The following is an 18,684-nucleotide window of genomic DNA, read 5'->3' as shown; positions in this document are numbered from 1 at the left end:
TACGGTATCTGTTTTGTGTTAATGCAACTTAAAAGGTTTAAGGTGATCGGTTTAAGGAGTCGACACCGGAGAGTTTTAACTAAGTTCATCTTACTTCAGTGATACGTTCAAAATACTCACTCACAAGTTTTACAGTGAGCTTGGAAACATTAAAGTAATAATCTGGAAGATTTGCATTTAAGTAAATGTCTGTTAAGTCTCTATCTGTCACCTAATGAGGTAACACAATGGTGACTGAGCCTATGGCCCACTGATGAAAGCCTTTGCATTTGCATTATTACAGACTGAGTGTCTGTAGCGACATCCGCGGAAGAAAATCACAAGCAGCGCCCAGTTAGTGACGCGTTTTCCATCAGCCAGCAGTGGTTGGTCTGCCAGAGAGGGTAGGCGGAGCTAAGCGGCTGCTTTTTTGCTCTCTGCAAGTGTTGCGAGTAAACAGTAATCCAGTAAAAGATGGATGACTACAGATACAACTTCAACAAGAAGTGAAAATCCAAAGAAGAAGAAACAAACTCGACGCTCAGATGAAGCAAACAGTCTGAAAAGGAAAGCGACCGTCAGCCAGGAAAATCAAGAGTTACAACCGGAGCCGACCGCGGACGTCACACATGCAGCACTGTCTGGATATCTGGGGAGTGTGCTCCTGCAGTTACCGTTTATCACCACAGGATCTTCGAGATTATAACTTTAACATAAAGGTCCTTCTCTGCAGGGATCCTTTCTGTAGTGTTGTCACACATTTAGACTAACAATCTGTCAGTGGAAAAACCAGAACTGTTAGTGCACGTGCTTTGATCAGGCCAATTTTCCCTCAAGTAATATGTTGCAGCCATTACAGCCCATCTCATGGCTGCTGGCTGAAGCAAGTTTTAGTCATTCAGACTCTAAAATATATCTAAAAGAAAAATATAGAACCAGTTTGGAATTTCCTTTAATTTCCTTATTTTCAGTCTGCAGCTGTTAACTGCTTTCTCTCAGAATGTATCCAAAGAAGCATCGTTTGTGTTTGAGACGCATGAATCCCCGTTTTAACTCTCCGTGATGTGTATGTTTCATTCAGAGTGTCAGACTGCTAATAACTGATTTAACTGCTCTCTCTTTTGCTTCTGTCAATAAAATATTCTTCTTTGGGTGATGTCGGCAGCTCAGGGTCACGGCCAGCTGAACAGGCTTCTTTCACCGGAGTGTTAGCGCTGCCATGGAAACTCGGTTAGCAGCAGAAGAGCACCCAAAGCTACACTGATGTATTTGTGCCGGAGAAAGAGAAAGTACATATATCATTGATTAAATTAAGGGGCGTCTTCACTGGAGAACAAATTATTCTTTAATTGCAGGAAAACAAAAGCGAGCACTGGTTGTACTGATACCCAGGAGGGCTGGATAATGAGACAAAAAACAATTTGTAGAGACACTGAGAGCATCATTTCAATGCACCGCTTCAACAAAAGCTGCTCCTTAAGACTTCTATTGACTCAGTCAATCCCTCAGACTCCCTGAAGCAGCTGAGAATCACTTTAAAATGAAAAGTAAGCCCAATCAGATTCACGCTCAGTGTGAAACCAGAGAATTAAAATGCTGCAAAGCTCTTGTCCTCCATTAGACCTTTTTTTTGTTATGGCTGAAAGAGCTCCAAATCCTGGGTGGAGCTTTCTGCAACAACCAGAGCATGAGAAAGAAACACTGATGCTGCATGAAAATAAACGTGGTTCACTTAAAAATAGCATTGTTATCAACAATGTTTAGTTTTATATGTTCCATCTTTTACTGTCACCTGCGGTTTGACCGAAGGACTGATGACACTGTTCAGTTTATCTGTAAATTAAACTCTTTTTTTAGTCTTCTGCTCGTATTCAGTTCATGGATCACATGACTACGAGAGCAAAAAGAAAACGCTGAGTTGTAAAAACCCATAGAAAACCCACGTCCTGAATTAAGTCTGTTCATGAGTGATTTCTTCCCCGGGTGAGAAAGAGATCTCGTTATGTTTTTAACTTCTTCTCGGAGGGCGAGGAGCCGGACTCGCCCTCCTCTGATCCAACATGAGTCCGTTTCAGCGCGCTCTGTGCCGGGACTTTCTCCCTCTGCGGCCTCGTGTCTTCTTCCTCTGATTCTGAGGAGACGTGGAGGTTCTCGCTCACACATGGAGCTACAGTCCGGTGCTGCCCGTTCACCCCGGGGCTGCGTCGGCTCTGGGAGTTACTTTCCAAAATCCCCGAGCTGCTACAGGCCTCCCCGCTGTCGGAGCTGTCGGTAGCAGCTCTCTGTTCAGTCCTGAGTCCGACCTGCGACCGCGGAGACGCAGCTGAAAGTCTCTCCAGCTCAGTCCTCTCACTCCCATCCTCGTTCTCGCGGCTCTCAGGGGACATCACCGGGCTCAGACACACAAAGTCAGACGGGCTCAGACATTTCTCCTCCTCTCTGTGAGGCTTGATTTGGAGCGAGTTTTGCTCCCCGCCTGACGAGGAGGTGGACAAATCATCGACTGATATCGACGGGTAACTGCAGGAGTCCACGGCTGAAAACAGAGCCTGCACAGACTCGGGTCGGTCCCCGGCTCTAGAGACCACATTCATGCGTCGTCGCCTCATGACGTTGCGCCTCCTCACTGCGCTACGCCGCTCCTCGTCATCGCTGCTGGAACTGGAGGTGGATGTGGAAGAGCTGGAGGCCCCGGCTGGAAGTGAGGGAGAGGAGGTGGGGCTGGACAGTGTGGAGTTGTCCCTGGGGCTCGGGGAGCGCGGCCGCGGCATGGGGTCCAACCAGAACTCGCTTGAGTCCGAGTCCTCGTTCACAAGGAAGCCGGACTGATGCCGCTGATGCCTGCTCCGTCTCCTCTGCCGCCCCTCTGCCTCCGCCTCGGCTGGCTCCTCCCCTCCTGAGGCGTCCGGTCCGGCCAGAGAGGATGAAGACGAGTTGTCAGAGTCGCTGTGGTGTCCGGCAGCAGAGGGAGCGGCGGGAACTGTGGGCGTGGGACGAGCGGAGCGGCGTCCTCGGGCATGCAGCTGCATGATAGCCTCCCCGCTCAGGTCGCTGTCAGAGTCGGAGCTCCAGCCTTCGATCTCCCGACGTACCAGAGAGTCGAAGAACGCCATCATACGTGGATCCTCCTGGATGGACTGGCTGACGTAGTCGTGGGACAGACCGCTGCCGCTGTTCAGCACCAGGCTGATGTACTCCTCATGGGTGTAGAGGCTGCGAGACTTGTCCTCCACACGGCCCTCCAGGTCACCAAGACTGTTGGGCTGCTGATACGGACTCCACACCTGAGAGACACAAAGAACAGAAGTTACAAGGGACGGATGGGAAAGGGGAAGATGGAGATAAAATACTGCCTCTGTGGATCCATTCACTTCTTCCCATGACCCAGTTTTTGAACGCTGCCAAACATCATCCGTCACAAACGAGAGTCAATGATTTGTGGGAGAATCCATCTCTTTTTTCATGACCCCCTCCAAAGAGGGAAGTCTGAGCTCACTCAGTTACTGTGTGGTGTCATTAAAGATCAATGTCTCACTTCAGGGCACGTCTGCTGTCTGAACATCCGAGGACAGAGACAAACTTAGTCTGACCACTTTCAGGACAATCTCTTGTACAGCTTTATCGTCCGGATGCTGCAGAGGAAACAAGATTAACCTCCCAGAAACTCTCCTAAAAAACACAGCTGATGTCCCCTCACTGACCTTGATGACTTTCTCCACGCCGGACGAGCAGATCATGTAGGTGTGCGGGTTGAAGCGGACCTGGTTCACTATGGAGCGGTGACCCTTCAGGACCATGAACGCCCCGTTTACAACACGACCCGGGCCCCCTTAAAAGGAAGAACAGGAAGTGGGTTGGTTTAACATAAGTTCAGATTCTCAGAGATACAAGCCTGTGAAAACAAACACGTTGAACTGCACAAGGAGAGAAGACAGACAGAAAAGACAGGTTGTGAAATACAGCAGGAATGTAATCCTCATAGCATGCCATTAGTCAGACACAGAAAGGCCCAGTGCACATATTTTTCAGTGTGAGTAACTCCAGGGAAAATAAAATCCATAAATGTGTCAGGTGGTGCCACAGAGCTACAAGCGCCACATTCTTGGATTGTTGTATTTCTTCCCAGGGAACGAGACCAAAGGCGTGTTCACAGGAAGCCCACGTGGAGCAGTGATTTCTAACGTCTTAGCGTTAAAGGGAATTTCCTGTATTTTTAAACCTGGGACTCATTTTAACATATTTAGGAATAACTGAAAAGGTACAAAAAGTTTGGGTTTTGCTCCAGCAGATTGCTTCAGCACACAGCCGCAAAATGTTCTGTCATCAGAGGTGTAAAGAGTACCGACACGTCTCGTTACCTGTACTCAAGTTAAAGTAAAAAGTAGCTCACTTAAAAAGTACTGAAAGTAAAAGTTACTTAGTTACTTTCTCACCCCGCTGATTTTTATAATTAACTAATGTTGCTATGGTTACCGTACACATGCATCCTATGCAAATGAAATAAAATGAAACTCTGTTATTTTCAAACCTGGGCCCTGTGTTTACATGTTTTGGTGTTGAAATGACAAGAGATGGACCTAACAGCCGTTAGACCGCTCTCTTCACAGCCACCAGACACCATTGACAAAACCATTGCTTTTACCTCCCAGAATACGAGTTGCTTTTCCACTGCTGCCTTGTTTTGCAAAATTAATGTGTTGGATCCAAACTAACCATGAAAGTCACACAATAACCCGAACAAACTGAAAGGAGAAGGCACAACAAGGACGAGGCAGACCAGCGAGTCCTTCGTACTGAAGTTTAAAATTACTGTTTTCGTCAACGGAGTCTGGTGGCTTTGAAGAGAGCGATCGAACAGCTGCTTCTGGTTAAAAAAAAACACAACACAAATATTTTGTTGGATCCGACTTAACCATTTCAAACACCACAGTCGCACAATAACACAGAAAGCCTACTGAAGCAGGGGTGGGTCAGAAAGTCCTGTGTTGTGTGAGGTAAAATGACAATGGAGTCTGGTGGCTTTAAAGAGAGCGATGTAACGTCTGTTTCTGGTTACAAATAAGGATCTTAATAAAAAGGTCCATCTCTGTAGGGATCCTTCCTGTAATGTTGTCAGACACTTAGAATAACAATCTGAGCCCGTCAGTGGACGAACTTTTTGTACCTTTCATCATTTAGACCCCAAAATATGTAGGTTCAAAAATCCTGGAAATCCACCTGTATACCAGTTTGATACCTGTCAGAACTTAGCGTTAACTGAGACCACAAAATGGAGTTTTATATAATAAGACACACGTTGGTACAGGATATCTGATGGCTGGAAAGTGTATTGTGAATAAATGAACTGACTGGGCGGCTCCTCATTTGCAAAAAGCACAGAGACGTCCAAACGTAGAGCGACTGGAATCCGGTTTGTTTTGCACTTTCTAGACTCCACGGAAATCTTTAACCTTGCAGGAATGAAGGTCAACAAAACCTTGTCCTTAAAGGCTTAATATGTGCCTTTTATGTCCAGTAGATGTCGCACTTGAGCACCAGCATGAAACCAAAACAAACGCACAACTCGGCCATACAGCAGCCACCTAGATGTCCTATTCTGCTGTACTGTCTCGGAGACATTTCTAAGGCCATGTCTACACGTACACCCTCCTTCCTTTCCAAAAAAACCCGTCCACACAAGCACGGTCATAAAAAATCCCTGTCCAATCGAAAAAGCAAAAACACAACAGAAACGCTGTCACACCAACAGGCGGTGATGTAACCCGGTTATGCAAAGAAGAAGAAGAATCTATACTGACGCCTCTGTTCCTCAATGTAGTAGACGAGTAACTGCACATATACTGTATGTGTAAACATGGAAAAAGTCCTGTTAAGCATCACTGTTTGTGTCTCGTCCGTCATTTCGCAAAGAATGTCGCCGCATTTGTGACGCCTCACAGCCCGACGTCACGGGCCAAAACCGCTGTTTACCCCGTCTGCTGCGGGCTAACGTTAGCACACTTTAGTTCACTGTGCATATTGCTACAGCCCCCCGCTTGCATGGTTAATTACACAGAATGGGCGTGATATGATAAGGCTACAGAACACTAAGCAAGCAAGCGTCTCATTCAAATAAACAGTGAGTTAGCGATCGTCCCTAATGTTACTCCGTGTAGTTTGACTTTACTCTCTTTTTAGTGACATTACAGATATATTAATGTGTAAAATGTTGCATATTAAGCCTTTAAAAGAAGCGGAAAATTGTTGTTCATCTCTTTACAAGCACCGATTCCCTGATGGACAGTGTGAACTTTACAAACTGAAAGAACAAAAAGGGAGAATTTAGCAACGAGGACAGAGGCAAATTCCACCGTAGCAGCCAGATAACCAAATGTTTCTGCTCGTCTTGTCCAAAATCAATCTGAATTATTGCCTTCAGATCAGCAAACACCCACAGCCAGATACAATAACTCACCAGCTTCAGGATCCTTCGGTATTTTCCACATGTAGAGGTTGAAGTCATCTGATCCAGACAAGATGTACTGCGGAGTGAAACAGAGAGATGTTTACATATTTAAGTCTGCTCCGTTTGGTTTCTCGAAAGTTTCCATCAGACCTCAGGGGAGCGGAAATATTTCCACACAGAAACCCCGGGGGGTCAATGTACGGCACGAAACCAGCAGATCTTATCGCGGTGATTCGTCTCATAATGTGGATCAAACACACGCCTGACATGACATGACAGTCTGACCCTACAACAGCTCCTGCTCCCCGTCCGAACTGTTATTACACTCTGTAAACAGATGGTTCCACTTAGACCTGTCGCTTAAGGTGCATTTTGACAGAGGCGGAGTGGGAAGCAGCGGGTTCTTATGTGTGCCTTAAAGGGCCAGTGTGTGAGATTTAAGGGGATCTATGAGCAGAAATGTGTTATAGGTTTTTCTTTAATCTATAATCGCCTGGAAATGTGAGCTGTTGTGTTAAAAAGGAGCTTTTTATATTTACGAAGACAACCGCCATGTTGCACCACAATGTTTCTACAGTAGCACAAAACGAACAACCGAAACAGGCTAATTTTTTCATGATTAGGCTACTGAAGGCTCTCTTACACACATGGAAGAGGAGGGTGCGACTTTATTGATCGGTTGCTACCGGCAACCTCACCGCTAGATGCCAATTGTGCCTGTAATCCATATGGCTGGTGATGATTCAGCCTCAGGGGGCGACAGCCATATTGAGCATATTTCCTGGATGTAAAACTAAAAGCGGGTATTGGGGCAAAGACTTCTTTTTCCATGTGCTTGTCATTGTTTAAATCGTAAAGACAACTCACGAATGCAAATGCAAACCAAATTGGCACAAGAAATATCAAGTTTAAGTGCATTTCCATCCACCACTGCAAATATCTGCTGCAGTAGCTGTCACTGAAGAAGAACGGGGTGAAACAAGTTGACTTCCAGAAATTAACCACCTTTGAAAACCAACTTTTGCAATGTTTGGATGTTTTTTCTGTAAACTTTTCTGCACAATGTGAACGAGAACATTTCTATGTGCGATGATTTCCTCCTGTAAATATTCTGAATTTCTCTTTGAACTCTGTGAAAAATGTTTTGAGAATGTGAAGTTTTGCATCTTTTCTTGTCACTGTTTTATTTCTTTGGTTAAAAAAAAAGGCACCGAGATTAAAAACACGCTCTGCGGTGATAAAAAATCATTATCCCTTAAACTCAGACTGTAAGTTAAACCACTGTAGCTCCGGGGCTCATGAACACCTGTGTGCTCCTCCTCAGGTTCCCAGAGGACACGTCAGGCAGGAATGTCACACCCAGAGCTCCCTCCCTCTTTCCTCTCCATCAGTTTTGTGTGGTAAGTTGTTACTCAGCACCTCTGCTTTCACACTATTCTGAGAAAATCCTCCATCGTCTGTGGTTTGTAGTCTACATGAGGACATTCTGGAGAATTGGAAAGGCAGGGAGAGAACTAGCGAGACAATGGGATCATTTCATCAGCACATCATTTGTCTCATTGTTCTCGTTTCTTTTGCCATCTCTTCTTTTTGAACAGAATCAAACCAGCACCCTTCTTGTACGGTCCTGACCTCTTTCTGCAACCTTCAAACTACCTCCTTCTCTCATGTAGAGAGGGATAATATTTTAAGGCTCAGTGAGCTCTGCTGTCACCCGAGGATAATGTTAACATAACAAACATGGCTGCAGGGTGATGTCATGTCTGAGGAGGACCGACAGCAGGTCCACGAGGGCTTCTGCTGTTCCACTCAGAAAGTCCACAGAAGAAGCTAATAATTATTTTTTTCATTCTTTCTATTGATCCCATGTTTTCAATATTCTTCATCTTCTTCAATCTCCTTCTTCTCGATGATAAAGTCTCTGGGGACAACGGTGAACATGTCTGACGTGCCAGCATTCAGCGATAAGGACTTCCAGCCCAGACTTCCTCCTCCGTGCGCTGCATTGTTTACAGTCCAGTCAGCAGCTTGAGAAGCGACCGTGTGTTCAGATCAAAGCGAAGGTAAATTCTCCCTCCAGATGTGTCTGCTAAATAAACGCTGTCATCTCTCGGTTCGGCCCATCCCCCGGAGGAGCGCCCGTTCACCTGTCTGTGCTGAGTCTCAGTCTCACTGTAAACAGGAAGTTACACAGAGGCTGCACTCTGGCTTACTGCAGCGGGATGAAGCCCAAACAGAAACAGATTTTCTTGTGATCGACTTTAATTAACGGCTCTTCAGTTTGCTGAAAGAACAACATCATGATGCAGATTAGGAACAACATGAAGCTTTGTCAGGTCTGTCCTCAGGAGGAGAAGAACACTACTTTAAACTGAGACGGAGGGCGGAGCCATCATTTATGATGCATTTAAGGAAGTCAGGAAATCTAAACGCTGAGTGGCTTTTGCGACACGGCCTCAAGGGAATTTGTCTCAAGTTGAACTTTTGATCTAGAACAGATTGTTAGCTGTTAGCATGCAGATGTCTGTTTATAGAGATTAATAAGAAGCTGAATCATCATCACATGACGCTGATCTGATCATTACGGTGGATGATGTTCTGCCTGTTTTTGCTCTCCACAAGGACTGTTTGTCCTGCACACGCCGCAGCCTACTGATACGTGATTGGTCAATACTACTCGGACTACAAACAGACACCAGAAGACTTCCTGTACTAAAAAAACAGATTATATTTTTCGTAACCACAAAGACAGATAAAAACCACTTTTTCACTTGTATTTGCTTGTTGCATCAGGAGCTAAATCTTGAGGGGGATATGTTACATTGCTTTTAAGGCTCCACATGTGCATGAAATGGAAAAGTTTGCATGTCCTGTTTAATACTTCACTCATGTATTTCCCTGCATGTTAAAGAAAAGGGCGTTAGGAAACATTGGGACACTAGAATTTGAAAAGATGCCGTTAAATTCTGCTTCCCTTCTTCGTCTTTCTGCTTTTCTGCAACAGTACATTTGTTTTGACTTGTTTAACTCTTAAAAAGTGGCTCTAGGCGCAGTTTGTATCCCAGATTGATTTAAACAGGATCATTTAAAAAATGATCTGCTGTCATTTTGTAGCTGCTGGCGCATTGTCATGCGGCTTTATACCGCACTTAATATATCATGAGGAGGTCGTCAAAGAACGGACAACATGATTTTTGGAAAGATGCATGCTTTGGCTTTTGGCTGCAGAAAGAATGAAGTCTGTAGCTATTGTAGGTTGTGTTTAAGATCCATTCAAACAGGACCATGTAAAAAGCAGACCTCCCTCCGCCTCAGGTTTTAAAAGGGCTAGCTAAGTTGACAACATTAGTTTTTTAGTTGAGGGTTTTTACGATCTGATGACCCACCTGATCTTTGTCCCCAGCGAAGCAGCAGCTCTTCATGGTGCAGGAGTTGAAGTAGCCCTGGTTGTCGAACTGGAAGCTGGGCAGGCGGGAGTGCAGCTCGTAGAGGACGGGCGGCAGGCGGCGACGCAGCGCCAGCAGCTGAGTGCCGGTGCTGTTGAAGCGGACGCTCATGGCGCTCTGCAGGGACATGCTGCCTCCGTAACGCAGCAACGAGCTGACAGAGCAGAGGAACACATGAGAGCCAGGTAAGACCAGAGACTGTTTAAAAGAAGTGGACATAGACTCTGGTTTCAAAAGTGCAGCCGACTGCTCACTTGTTATATTACCTAAATAAACATTTTCCTAACAACTTTATGGTCTCACTCTCTAGTTTCAAGTCTTCTTCAACACAGCATGATGTTCATTCAGTAAATTACAATCAAACTTAGAGCCAAACTAACCATGCAGCAGGGTTTGCTTTGGGACATGGCAGCCTGTGATTGATCAGAAATGGAGCAAAGCACGTTCACCAAATCTGTTCTATTCTAGTTTGAAAAAATGCAGATGGCGAAGGCAAAAATATGGAGCTGAGGGCTTTAAAATGGGGTTCACAAACTGATGGAGTTGTCGACGTAGTTACATCCATTTCCTCTGTGCAGTGCATGAAAAAGACTTAAATCTGCCCTAAATCACAAAGTGAGACTCCAGAGAATCTTTTCTTTTCAAATAAAAAAACGTAATCACTAAAAAATAACTAACGCAACCAACATATAACATCATCAGAATTGTAATTATGATGCATCTGCAGCTTATCAAATAAATTAAATTTAACTTGAAGCTATTTTTAACCCTCAGAGTGAACTGAGGGAGTTTCTGAGCCGTAAACAGACTGCAGCGAGGCAGAGCCAACAGAGGAGGAAGAGAAATGACTCAGTGTTTACTTTTATTGGACATTTGTTGGTTTAATAAGCAAAAACTAAACCTGACCCGAGTATCAATGTGTAAACACACACTCAGTGTTTTCACAAAACCATTTAGTTGAATAAACATTTGGTGTTTTGCTCAGCAGCTGGCAGAAGAGCAGCAGTGTTCAGTTTAACAGGTGGACTTTGTCGCCCCCTGGTGGACACGACTTAGAATGAATGAATGAGAATATTTGACTGTAAACCAACGCAAGCTATGTTGAGATTTTTTTTAATATGATGAAAGAAAATAATAATAAAAAACAATCGATTATAAATGAGTTACCATATGCCTGAAGTCACAAATATTTATAACACGCTTTTGCCACTTTCCAAACTCCTAAAGTCAGCATGTTGTCAGCAGCATGAAATCACTGTTTAAAGGCCTATTTATTTATTTGTTTTGTATTACCTCGACTATAATATTCTGCAATAAAAGCTTCTAAAAGAAAAATCTTATCTGGAAAACAGTTTTTTCTAATTTCCCTCAACAAGATTTCTTAAATAAAGCGGTCTCAGAACTCCTGCTGGATGCAAACTGTGAACATATGTGTTAAGGGGTAATTCTGATATGTTTCAACCTGGGCCCTACATTCAAACAACTTGAGGACTACATGAGTGATGGGTTTGAAATGTTTTGGAATTGCTCCGTTAGATTGCTTCAGCCTGCAGCCAGGAAACAGGCCGTAATGGCTGCAACATAATCCTGAAGGGTCAAAGGCACACGATCAAAGTACTCTATTGGTCCGAGTATAAGATGGGTTTTTTCAGGGTCTAGACTTTTAAATGCCAATTAATGTTAAGAACAGCAGAGTGTTTAAACAACTGTCAAGCAGCCAAAAATACAGCGTCACAGAGGGCAGAGAGCGCAGTCTTAGCTAACCGATGCTAAGAGAGAAAATCGTACCGTGGTCCTCAAAGCGGTCCCTTCTAAGAGACTGACAGGAGAGTGTGTGAGTGTGTTACTAGCATAACATTTCATCTAAATGTGACAATTTAACATTAAAAATATTGAAATGTGATTTTATTTTACATTAGATTGTTTTCTTGGGGCGCTGGTTTAGCTCAGTTGGTAGAGCAGGCGCCCATGTGTAGAAGCTACAGTCCTCGACGCACTGATCGCAGGTTCGACTCCCGGTCTGCCGATCATGTGGTGCGTACGTGTTTTTACACAGTGTTCCAGTGTTGTGCGAGGTGTAAACAAATCGCGCGTTCTTCAATATACACACACACGGAGCAGTTCCGCCCCGCCGGCTCCGCAGTTAACACACCCCACCATTCTGTCTCGCAGAGGGAACGCAATAATCCTGCCTTAAACTGGCAGTGTAAAAGGGGCTCCCCACTCTCTCCTCCCCACATATCCTGTCTCTCTTCAGCTGTCCTGTACAATACAGGGGAAAAGCCAAAAATATCATCTTAAAAATGTTTTCTGTAATAAAACAAGATTTGGTCTTCAAAAAGTCTTGAGGTCGTCTTATAATCAGGGTCGTCTTATATTGGGACCAGTGCGGTACGTCCGCTAACAGTTGTTGTTTTCTGACCAGCTCAGTTGTTCTAAGTGTCCGACACCATCACAGGAAGAGGTCTCACCTGCGTGGCTTGCGGATGTCCCACAAGCCGACTCCCTCCTTGGAGTTGGCGGTGGCGATCAGTCTGGGCTCCACGGGGTTAAACATCACACTGTGGAAGGCTGAGGGGTAGCTGGCCAGGCAGAACGGCTCTACAGACACAGATAACACTTTAATTAATCACAGTTACATGATTATTATTAACATTATTAAGCAGACTCGTTTTGCTAAAATAAACGCTCATTGTTTTTCCAAATAGTCCATCCAGTGCAGAACTCTAATGACATTTTCGTTAGCTGCCATCAGACAGCTATAAAAACAACAATGTACACTCATGGAAAGGAAACAGTTTACATTTGTACATACAGTATATTTACACACATTTTTGTTTTCAGAGCTAATTAGCAAATAAAACAATAAAGATGCTTAACAACAGCAGCGTGAGTTGCTAGCATGCTGAAATTAGCGTTTAGCTCAAAGTACTGCTGTGGTTAAATGTGGTTTAAAACTCTTTGCTATTTATTTGTATTTTGGTCAGATTTTTGCCATTAAATCAGGTTTTCTTGATGCTTTCATAAAAATATTTAACAGTGGAAAATTTCTATCAGGGATGAAACAATTAGGTTTTTGGACGCAGATAAGAGTCATATAATTTTGGCAAAGGAATTTCTCTGCTCTCTTTACATTATCCTCAGGTTTGTGTTGCTTCGTTTCCTGAGCTCTATTTTTAGTCGTCTGTACAACCTAAAATGTATATAATAAATTACCATTATTGGCTTTTTTGTGGCGGAGGATTTGTTGCATATACGGCGGTGCGGTGAGTGTGGTGGTCGTCTGATCGCAAAGGTTTGATTTCAACCCTGGGCTGTTTCTGCCTTTCATCCTCTTTTTCTCTCCCTTGTATTTCCTGTCGACCTTCAGCTGTTTCTATCAATTACCAGGGAAAAAATGCCCCTAAGAATATCTTTAATTAACCAAAACATTTCACCACAGCTTGTATTTAGAGACACACCTCGACTAATGAAGTACTGTGAAAACATTTGTGTGTGTAATTCCATCCTTTCCAACTGGAGCCTCAGTGAACAGACGTGCTGCTGGCAGACATGAATAGTGATTACTGCTACATGTATTATTATTAGGTCAACTCGGTCACAAGGGAGGGTTTCTAAAATAGGAGGATGTTCACGTCATGCAAGATGATCCCCTGCATTTTTAAAGTTATCAACAAGTCTCATTAAGTCCCTTCATGAAGCACCGTCCCACCTTTTTCAGAGACACGTTAAATACACTGCCTGACGCCCTGTGAACAGCTTATTAATTAGACATAAAGAGACAACATTAGAGGAGACATGCACACTGTTTAAGAGCTGCATTCACATGAAAGGAAACAAACGTAAGATGCTGATTCCAGTGTTTTTACCAGACTGAGCACTGGAACATGTTCCAGTGCAGCAAAGTTTGAAAGGTGAAAGCACATTATTTTGTATTGTATCCTCTCACAGCAGCAGTATGCATTTTCAGTAGGGATGGGCATTTCAAGTAATCTCAATATTCGACTAATCTAATTACCTTATGAACGAGTAATCGCAAAATAAATATATTTTTTTAAAAACACGTTGGACATCCTCAGCAGGCTAATCTTCTCCGCTCTGGCATCATCACAACGGCGTGTGCTAACAGGACTAGCAAATGATGTGATGCCAGGCTGCCTGTTGTCTATCTCCGCTGGCTTCTCCTTGAGCTTTAAGCGCGTGTGGTGAAGCAACGAACTATTTCTATGATCTACAAGTTTAACAGCACATATCTCGCACGGCACCTTATCGTCGTCTTTTTTGTCAAAGTACTTCCAGACGTCACTTTTTCCTGGTCACAGCTGACATGGTGCGTGTATGCTAACTGAGTTAAACTACGGATGCGCAGGTGCGCGGGTAGTGTAACGTTACTCGAATAATGACGTCATCAATGAGTACTCGTCCCGATCCCTAATTTTCAGACTATGAGGCATCATATCCTGGATGTAAAAGGGTGCATTCAGACCTGACAGCTTTGGTCCGGACTTTTAGACTTTATTCCGGAAGTCCGGTTCATTTGGACAGGTGTGAGCCAATTACTGTATATATACATAGATAGATATATACAGTCTTTGGTGTGAACCAAACCACCCGACCAAGCTCCGCCAGAAAAGACGAGACTTGGCCCGTTTCCAAATTAATCTTTAGGTGCTTTCGACAGCAGGAACCAGGGTCTAAATTTAGTTCCAGGGTAATTGACTTACCCCCTGAAAAGTCCCTGCTCAGGGGGTAGTACTTTCATCATCATCATCGATCAAATGTTTACTTTATTTACATTTGCATACACACCAATACAAAACAAAAGTGAGATACTTTTACAGTAAGTAGTACAATACACAACATGAAAAAAAGGGGCGAAGAGAAAAATAAAAAAAATACTGAGAAGAAAGAAAAAGGTAAATAAATAGAAATAAATGAATAATGTAAAACTTAAGTTGCCACATCTCCACAGCTGCCTCTTGGCCCCATGTATTCGGGCTGTGGCTAGTTCTAGGTACACAATGTCTAAGTACGTTAATATCTATACTTGACAAGAAAGTAAGTGTGCAGGCTTTCAGCGTATGGCAATGAGCTTCTTCGCTGCTGTGAGACCAGCTAATAATGGCCTTTTTTGTTCATTGTTAAGTCTGTGTTAGAGAGATCATTTAAAATAAGTGTAACAGGCAAATGAGGTAAATTGATCTCAAATATCCTGGCTAAGTTGGAGACGACAATCCCCCAGAATCTGGCCACTGGGAGGCATTCCCAGAACATGTGTAGGACAGTGCCAGTAGCCTTCTTGAAAATATTTTTTTATTATACGGAGCGTCACAGAAACAGACATGCCTCCTCTGCTTACCTGCGCTCGGTGGCTCGCGGGTGTCCCAGATGAGAACGCGTCCGTCGTCAGACGAGCTGGCGAACACGTTGTCGTTGACCGGGCTGACGGACAAACTGTAGACCGCGTCGATGTGCAGGAACACGTTCAGAGTTTCCCTTCTGTTGGAACAACAATCATCCACCAGTTTAATCACCAGACAGTTTAAGATTTTTATAACAGCTGTGAATAAATGCAGCCGTTTTGATGCTATCATCTTTGTACTTTTTACCCACCTCTCCACGTCGTGAAGAATCACCTGCTCATCATTTCCTGAAAAACAGCAAACAGACAAACTGTGAATCACAAAGTGAAAGAATGAGGTTCACACTGCAGGAAGAATCATTTTCAAACTCAGTGTCCAGATGCAAAACAAGTGCAGTCATCAGGTCTGTTTTAAGCGGTGTGGTTAGTTTATCAGCTTTAAACTAACTAAATCTTTATGAAGTATTGTCAATATTTTATTGTGTTTATTTCATTTGCATGTCGGCTTTAGATTGGTCAGAAAACATCATTCACCACTGCAACAACAACAGAATTCAGTTCATATTTTTTAAGCACTTGCCCCACAGCCAACCAAGCTGCTTAATTTAGTTAAGTAGATTTTTGGTGGCTAAAAAATAAACAGTTACACAGCCTTCCTTAACTGTAACACTGTTTTATATTTTGGACAGCGTATGTTCCATATTAATTATACTGTATGCAAAGTTCACAGTTTGTAAAGGCAACTGCTGTAAATTCTATTGTAAAAAGAAAAAGTATGTGATTTAGAACAAGCATTGCACAGGTATGGGACAGGGGAAGAGGAGAGAAACCTTGTTGCTATGACTGAACAGAGGTAAGAATTGATTTTCTTGCTCTTACCTCCAGAGAAGACCTTTTTGTTGGTGCTGTCAAAGGCCAGACAGAAGATGTTGGACAGGTGCTCGCCTTTAAGCTTTACAGGCTTGGACCGAGCGTGGATGGCTTTCTCCATGTGCCACAGCAGCACCCGGCGGTCGTCTCCTCCTGAAGACATGAAAAGACAGACTAACATCACAAACTTAGAAAAGTAACAATACAGTCTGGGTTGAAGTTTTTTTTTCATGTGTGGAGAATAGCAGCGTTTTATAGAAGAAAATAATGCCGAAAAGTCAATCCTCCTTTGACAATCAAAAATCAAAAGCTGGATTTGATCCATTTTTAATTTAGAATCAAGAATATTTAGAATACAATGCTGATTTGCCAAAAAACTTGAGTTAACGTAATGTATTTTTAATATGTAGCAACCTTCTGTGGGGCATCTGACTTCTTTCATTCAAACAAATATTGTGAACCAGGAACTGTTTATACGTTTTAGTTAAAAAAGTTGCAGAGGTCATTTGCATGTATACTGGTTACCTCAACTGGTTATGTGCTATCAAGCTAATATACTGGGATTTATTAGGATCATTTGAGCTTTGTTGTGCAAGGTAAACATCCTCGGCAGACCAAAAATGGCAAGCCTGGGGCTCTTAAACAAGGCCAGATGATGGTTTTAATCCTCTCAGGACATAAATAGGTTTGTGTTTCAGGAGGAAGACATGGTAAGACCGATTTTAGAGACATATGTGAGACATATGCGGGAACTGAGACGAGTTCATGGACTGACATATGGGACTGGTCCGGGGCAGCTGCCCTATGAGCTGCTTGCTGTTTGGTTTGACGTTAGCTAGCTAGCTAGTTAGCTGGTAAGAAAGGCTAGGCTAATGCTGCATTCAAGTGCTCCACAATTGCTCGGAGTTTCCAAGTTTGAAAAGTCGTTGCTCCAACTACGGTGTGTTCATGATCTTTGAGTCGTATGTGGGGGAACATAATGAACGCTACAACTAAAAATTTTGTTTATAACTAGTCTCTCTATGTATCAAGCTACTAACGTTTAGCTTTATACCATATTACAAATTACAAATGAGCCAATTCTTGATATGCAATATAAAGTACTGCGTAACATGACGTCAAATCTGTCATCTCGGCAACACGGGTACCAAAATGTTCTCCTACTTTCCCAGTTGTTGTTCCAAACTGATAAGGCCTTCACGTGAATTTGACGTTGACGTTAGCTAGCTTGCTAGTTAGTTTTTTCCCCGGTCAGAACTCCGATTATTCCGACAGCACGTGAATGCATGGTAACTTAGCTAGCCCAAGAGGGCTTCAGCTGATTGCCTGGCTAGTTAGCGTTAGCATGCTAACAATTTTAAACAGTCTCAGTCAGTAGGGAAAAGGGGGGATTTGTCAACCTACCAGACACGAGCCATTCACCGCCGTTGTTGGAGAACTCAATGGCGTTGACACAGCCAAAGTGTCCGAGCATATCCTTCTTATAGAGGCTGGTGCAGCCTGCCAACCTGCGTCTCTGGAATTCCTCCTTCATGAGCGGCTGCCCAGTCAGCTTTCTGCGGGACAGAAAGCCCACTGAAGAGCGCATACCGCAGCCCTTCAGCTCCTTCATTTTCACCCGTGCACAAGAAATTACCGCCCCTGTTTTGCTTTTGTTTTCACCACCGCACCCCGGACATGTGTTCTTGCTCCTCGGTGGATGTTCCTGGCTCTGTTTGGTCTACATTATGGTGGAAGCCCCGCTGCTGATGTCGACGTTGTTTTGCCCTGCATTCACGTGCTCCTCGGATGCTCGGAGTTTCTAGGTTGGAAAGCCGTTCGTCCGGTGTGTTCAAGAGCCTTTACGTCGTAATGTGTGAACAACATGAACGCGGTGTTATATTTTAACGCATAGTGCTAGTCTAAGTCATTGTATGTGTACAGCAACTAAGGTAACAGTCTAATACAAATACAAATCAATTTAAACCCCAAATTGATATGCTATACGTGAATTAATACAGACTGCTTGACTATTAAGCCAACATTTACTCTCGTCCGCCATATGTCTGCGTACTATAAAGGCAAGTCTCTCTGACATTCCCAGAAGCTGTTTTGCCTTTACGTGAACTTTCCCAGTGAGAAACCCATTTTTCCAATTATTCCGACAGCACGTGAATGCAGGGTTGTACCTCCTCTTGTCTCCTCGGCAGTCCCATCAACAGGACTCCTGTACATCACTAAAGCTTTAATTTCATATTTTACCAGGTATTTGACAGGTGGCAAAAACTTTATGAAGAACTTGGATTCACATCCGTTCAGACTTTTAGGTTGATTTATTTGTGGGGTAATCTTTACAACAGGATGAAAAGAGGAAACAGCATTGTTAACAAAAAAATGATTGTGGTGGAGAGTACTTATATATTAAAGAAAGCGTCCTATGCTTCTACTCTGCTACATTTAAGAGGAAAACATTGCCCTTTTTGCAACACCCATTTCAAGTAGGGTTTTAATTTAAATGTAAAAATGAAGGTAAAAGGAATCTGTTAATGAATATAATGAGAAATTACTAACAGCCAACAGCATTCTTTTGTGTGTTTTCTCAG

At 43.4% G+C, this 18,684-nt stretch overlaps 1 protein-coding gene across 1 annotated transcript; it reads right to left on the bottom strand.

The window, feature by feature from the left end:
• Positions 1–955: 955 nt before the first annotated feature.
• dcaf5 (ddb1 and cul4 associated factor 5) lies at positions 956–17,837 on the bottom strand. Its single transcript, XM_069662417.1, has 9 exons — positions 17,507–17,837; positions 16,112–16,255; positions 15,484–15,520; positions 15,230–15,369; positions 12,342–12,471; positions 9,811–10,024; positions 6,434–6,500; positions 3,681–3,808; positions 956–3,263 (listed from the first exon to the last, which is right to left on the bottom strand). Exons 1-9 carry the CDS (start codon positions 17,712–17,714, stop codon positions 1,980–1,982), a joined length of 2,352 nt encoding a protein of 783 aa, XP_069518518.1. The 5' UTR covers positions 17,715–17,837; the 3' UTR covers positions 956–1,979.
• Positions 17,838–18,684: the final 847 nt, after the last annotated feature.

Source organism: Semicossyphus pulcher, unplaced genomic scaffold (assembly GCF_022749685.1).
Source record: "Semicossyphus pulcher isolate SPU_LCO1_2020_fin unplaced genomic scaffold, fSemPul1.0.p SCAF_14, whole genome shotgun sequence".
NCBI lineage: Eukaryota > Metazoa > Chordata > Actinopteri > Labriformes > Labridae > Semicossyphus > Semicossyphus pulcher.
The sequence above is the reverse complement of the archived record's forward strand: the minus strand, read 5'-3'. Positions and strand labels throughout refer to the sequence as shown.

Coding starts and splice junctions, on each gene's coding strand:
- dcaf5 (XM_069662417.1), bottom strand. CDS start 17,714: ATGAAGGAGCTGAAGGGCTGCGGTATGCGCTCTTCAGTGGGCTTTCTG. Junction 15,370..15,483: donor ATTCTTCACGACGTGGAGAG/GTGGGTAAAAAG, acceptor TTGTTCCAACAG/AAGGGAAACTCTGAACGTGT. Junction 3,809..6,433: donor ACCGAAGGATCCTGAAGCTG/GTGAGTTATTGT, acceptor CTTCCTTTTAAG/GGGGCCCGGGTCGTGTTGTA.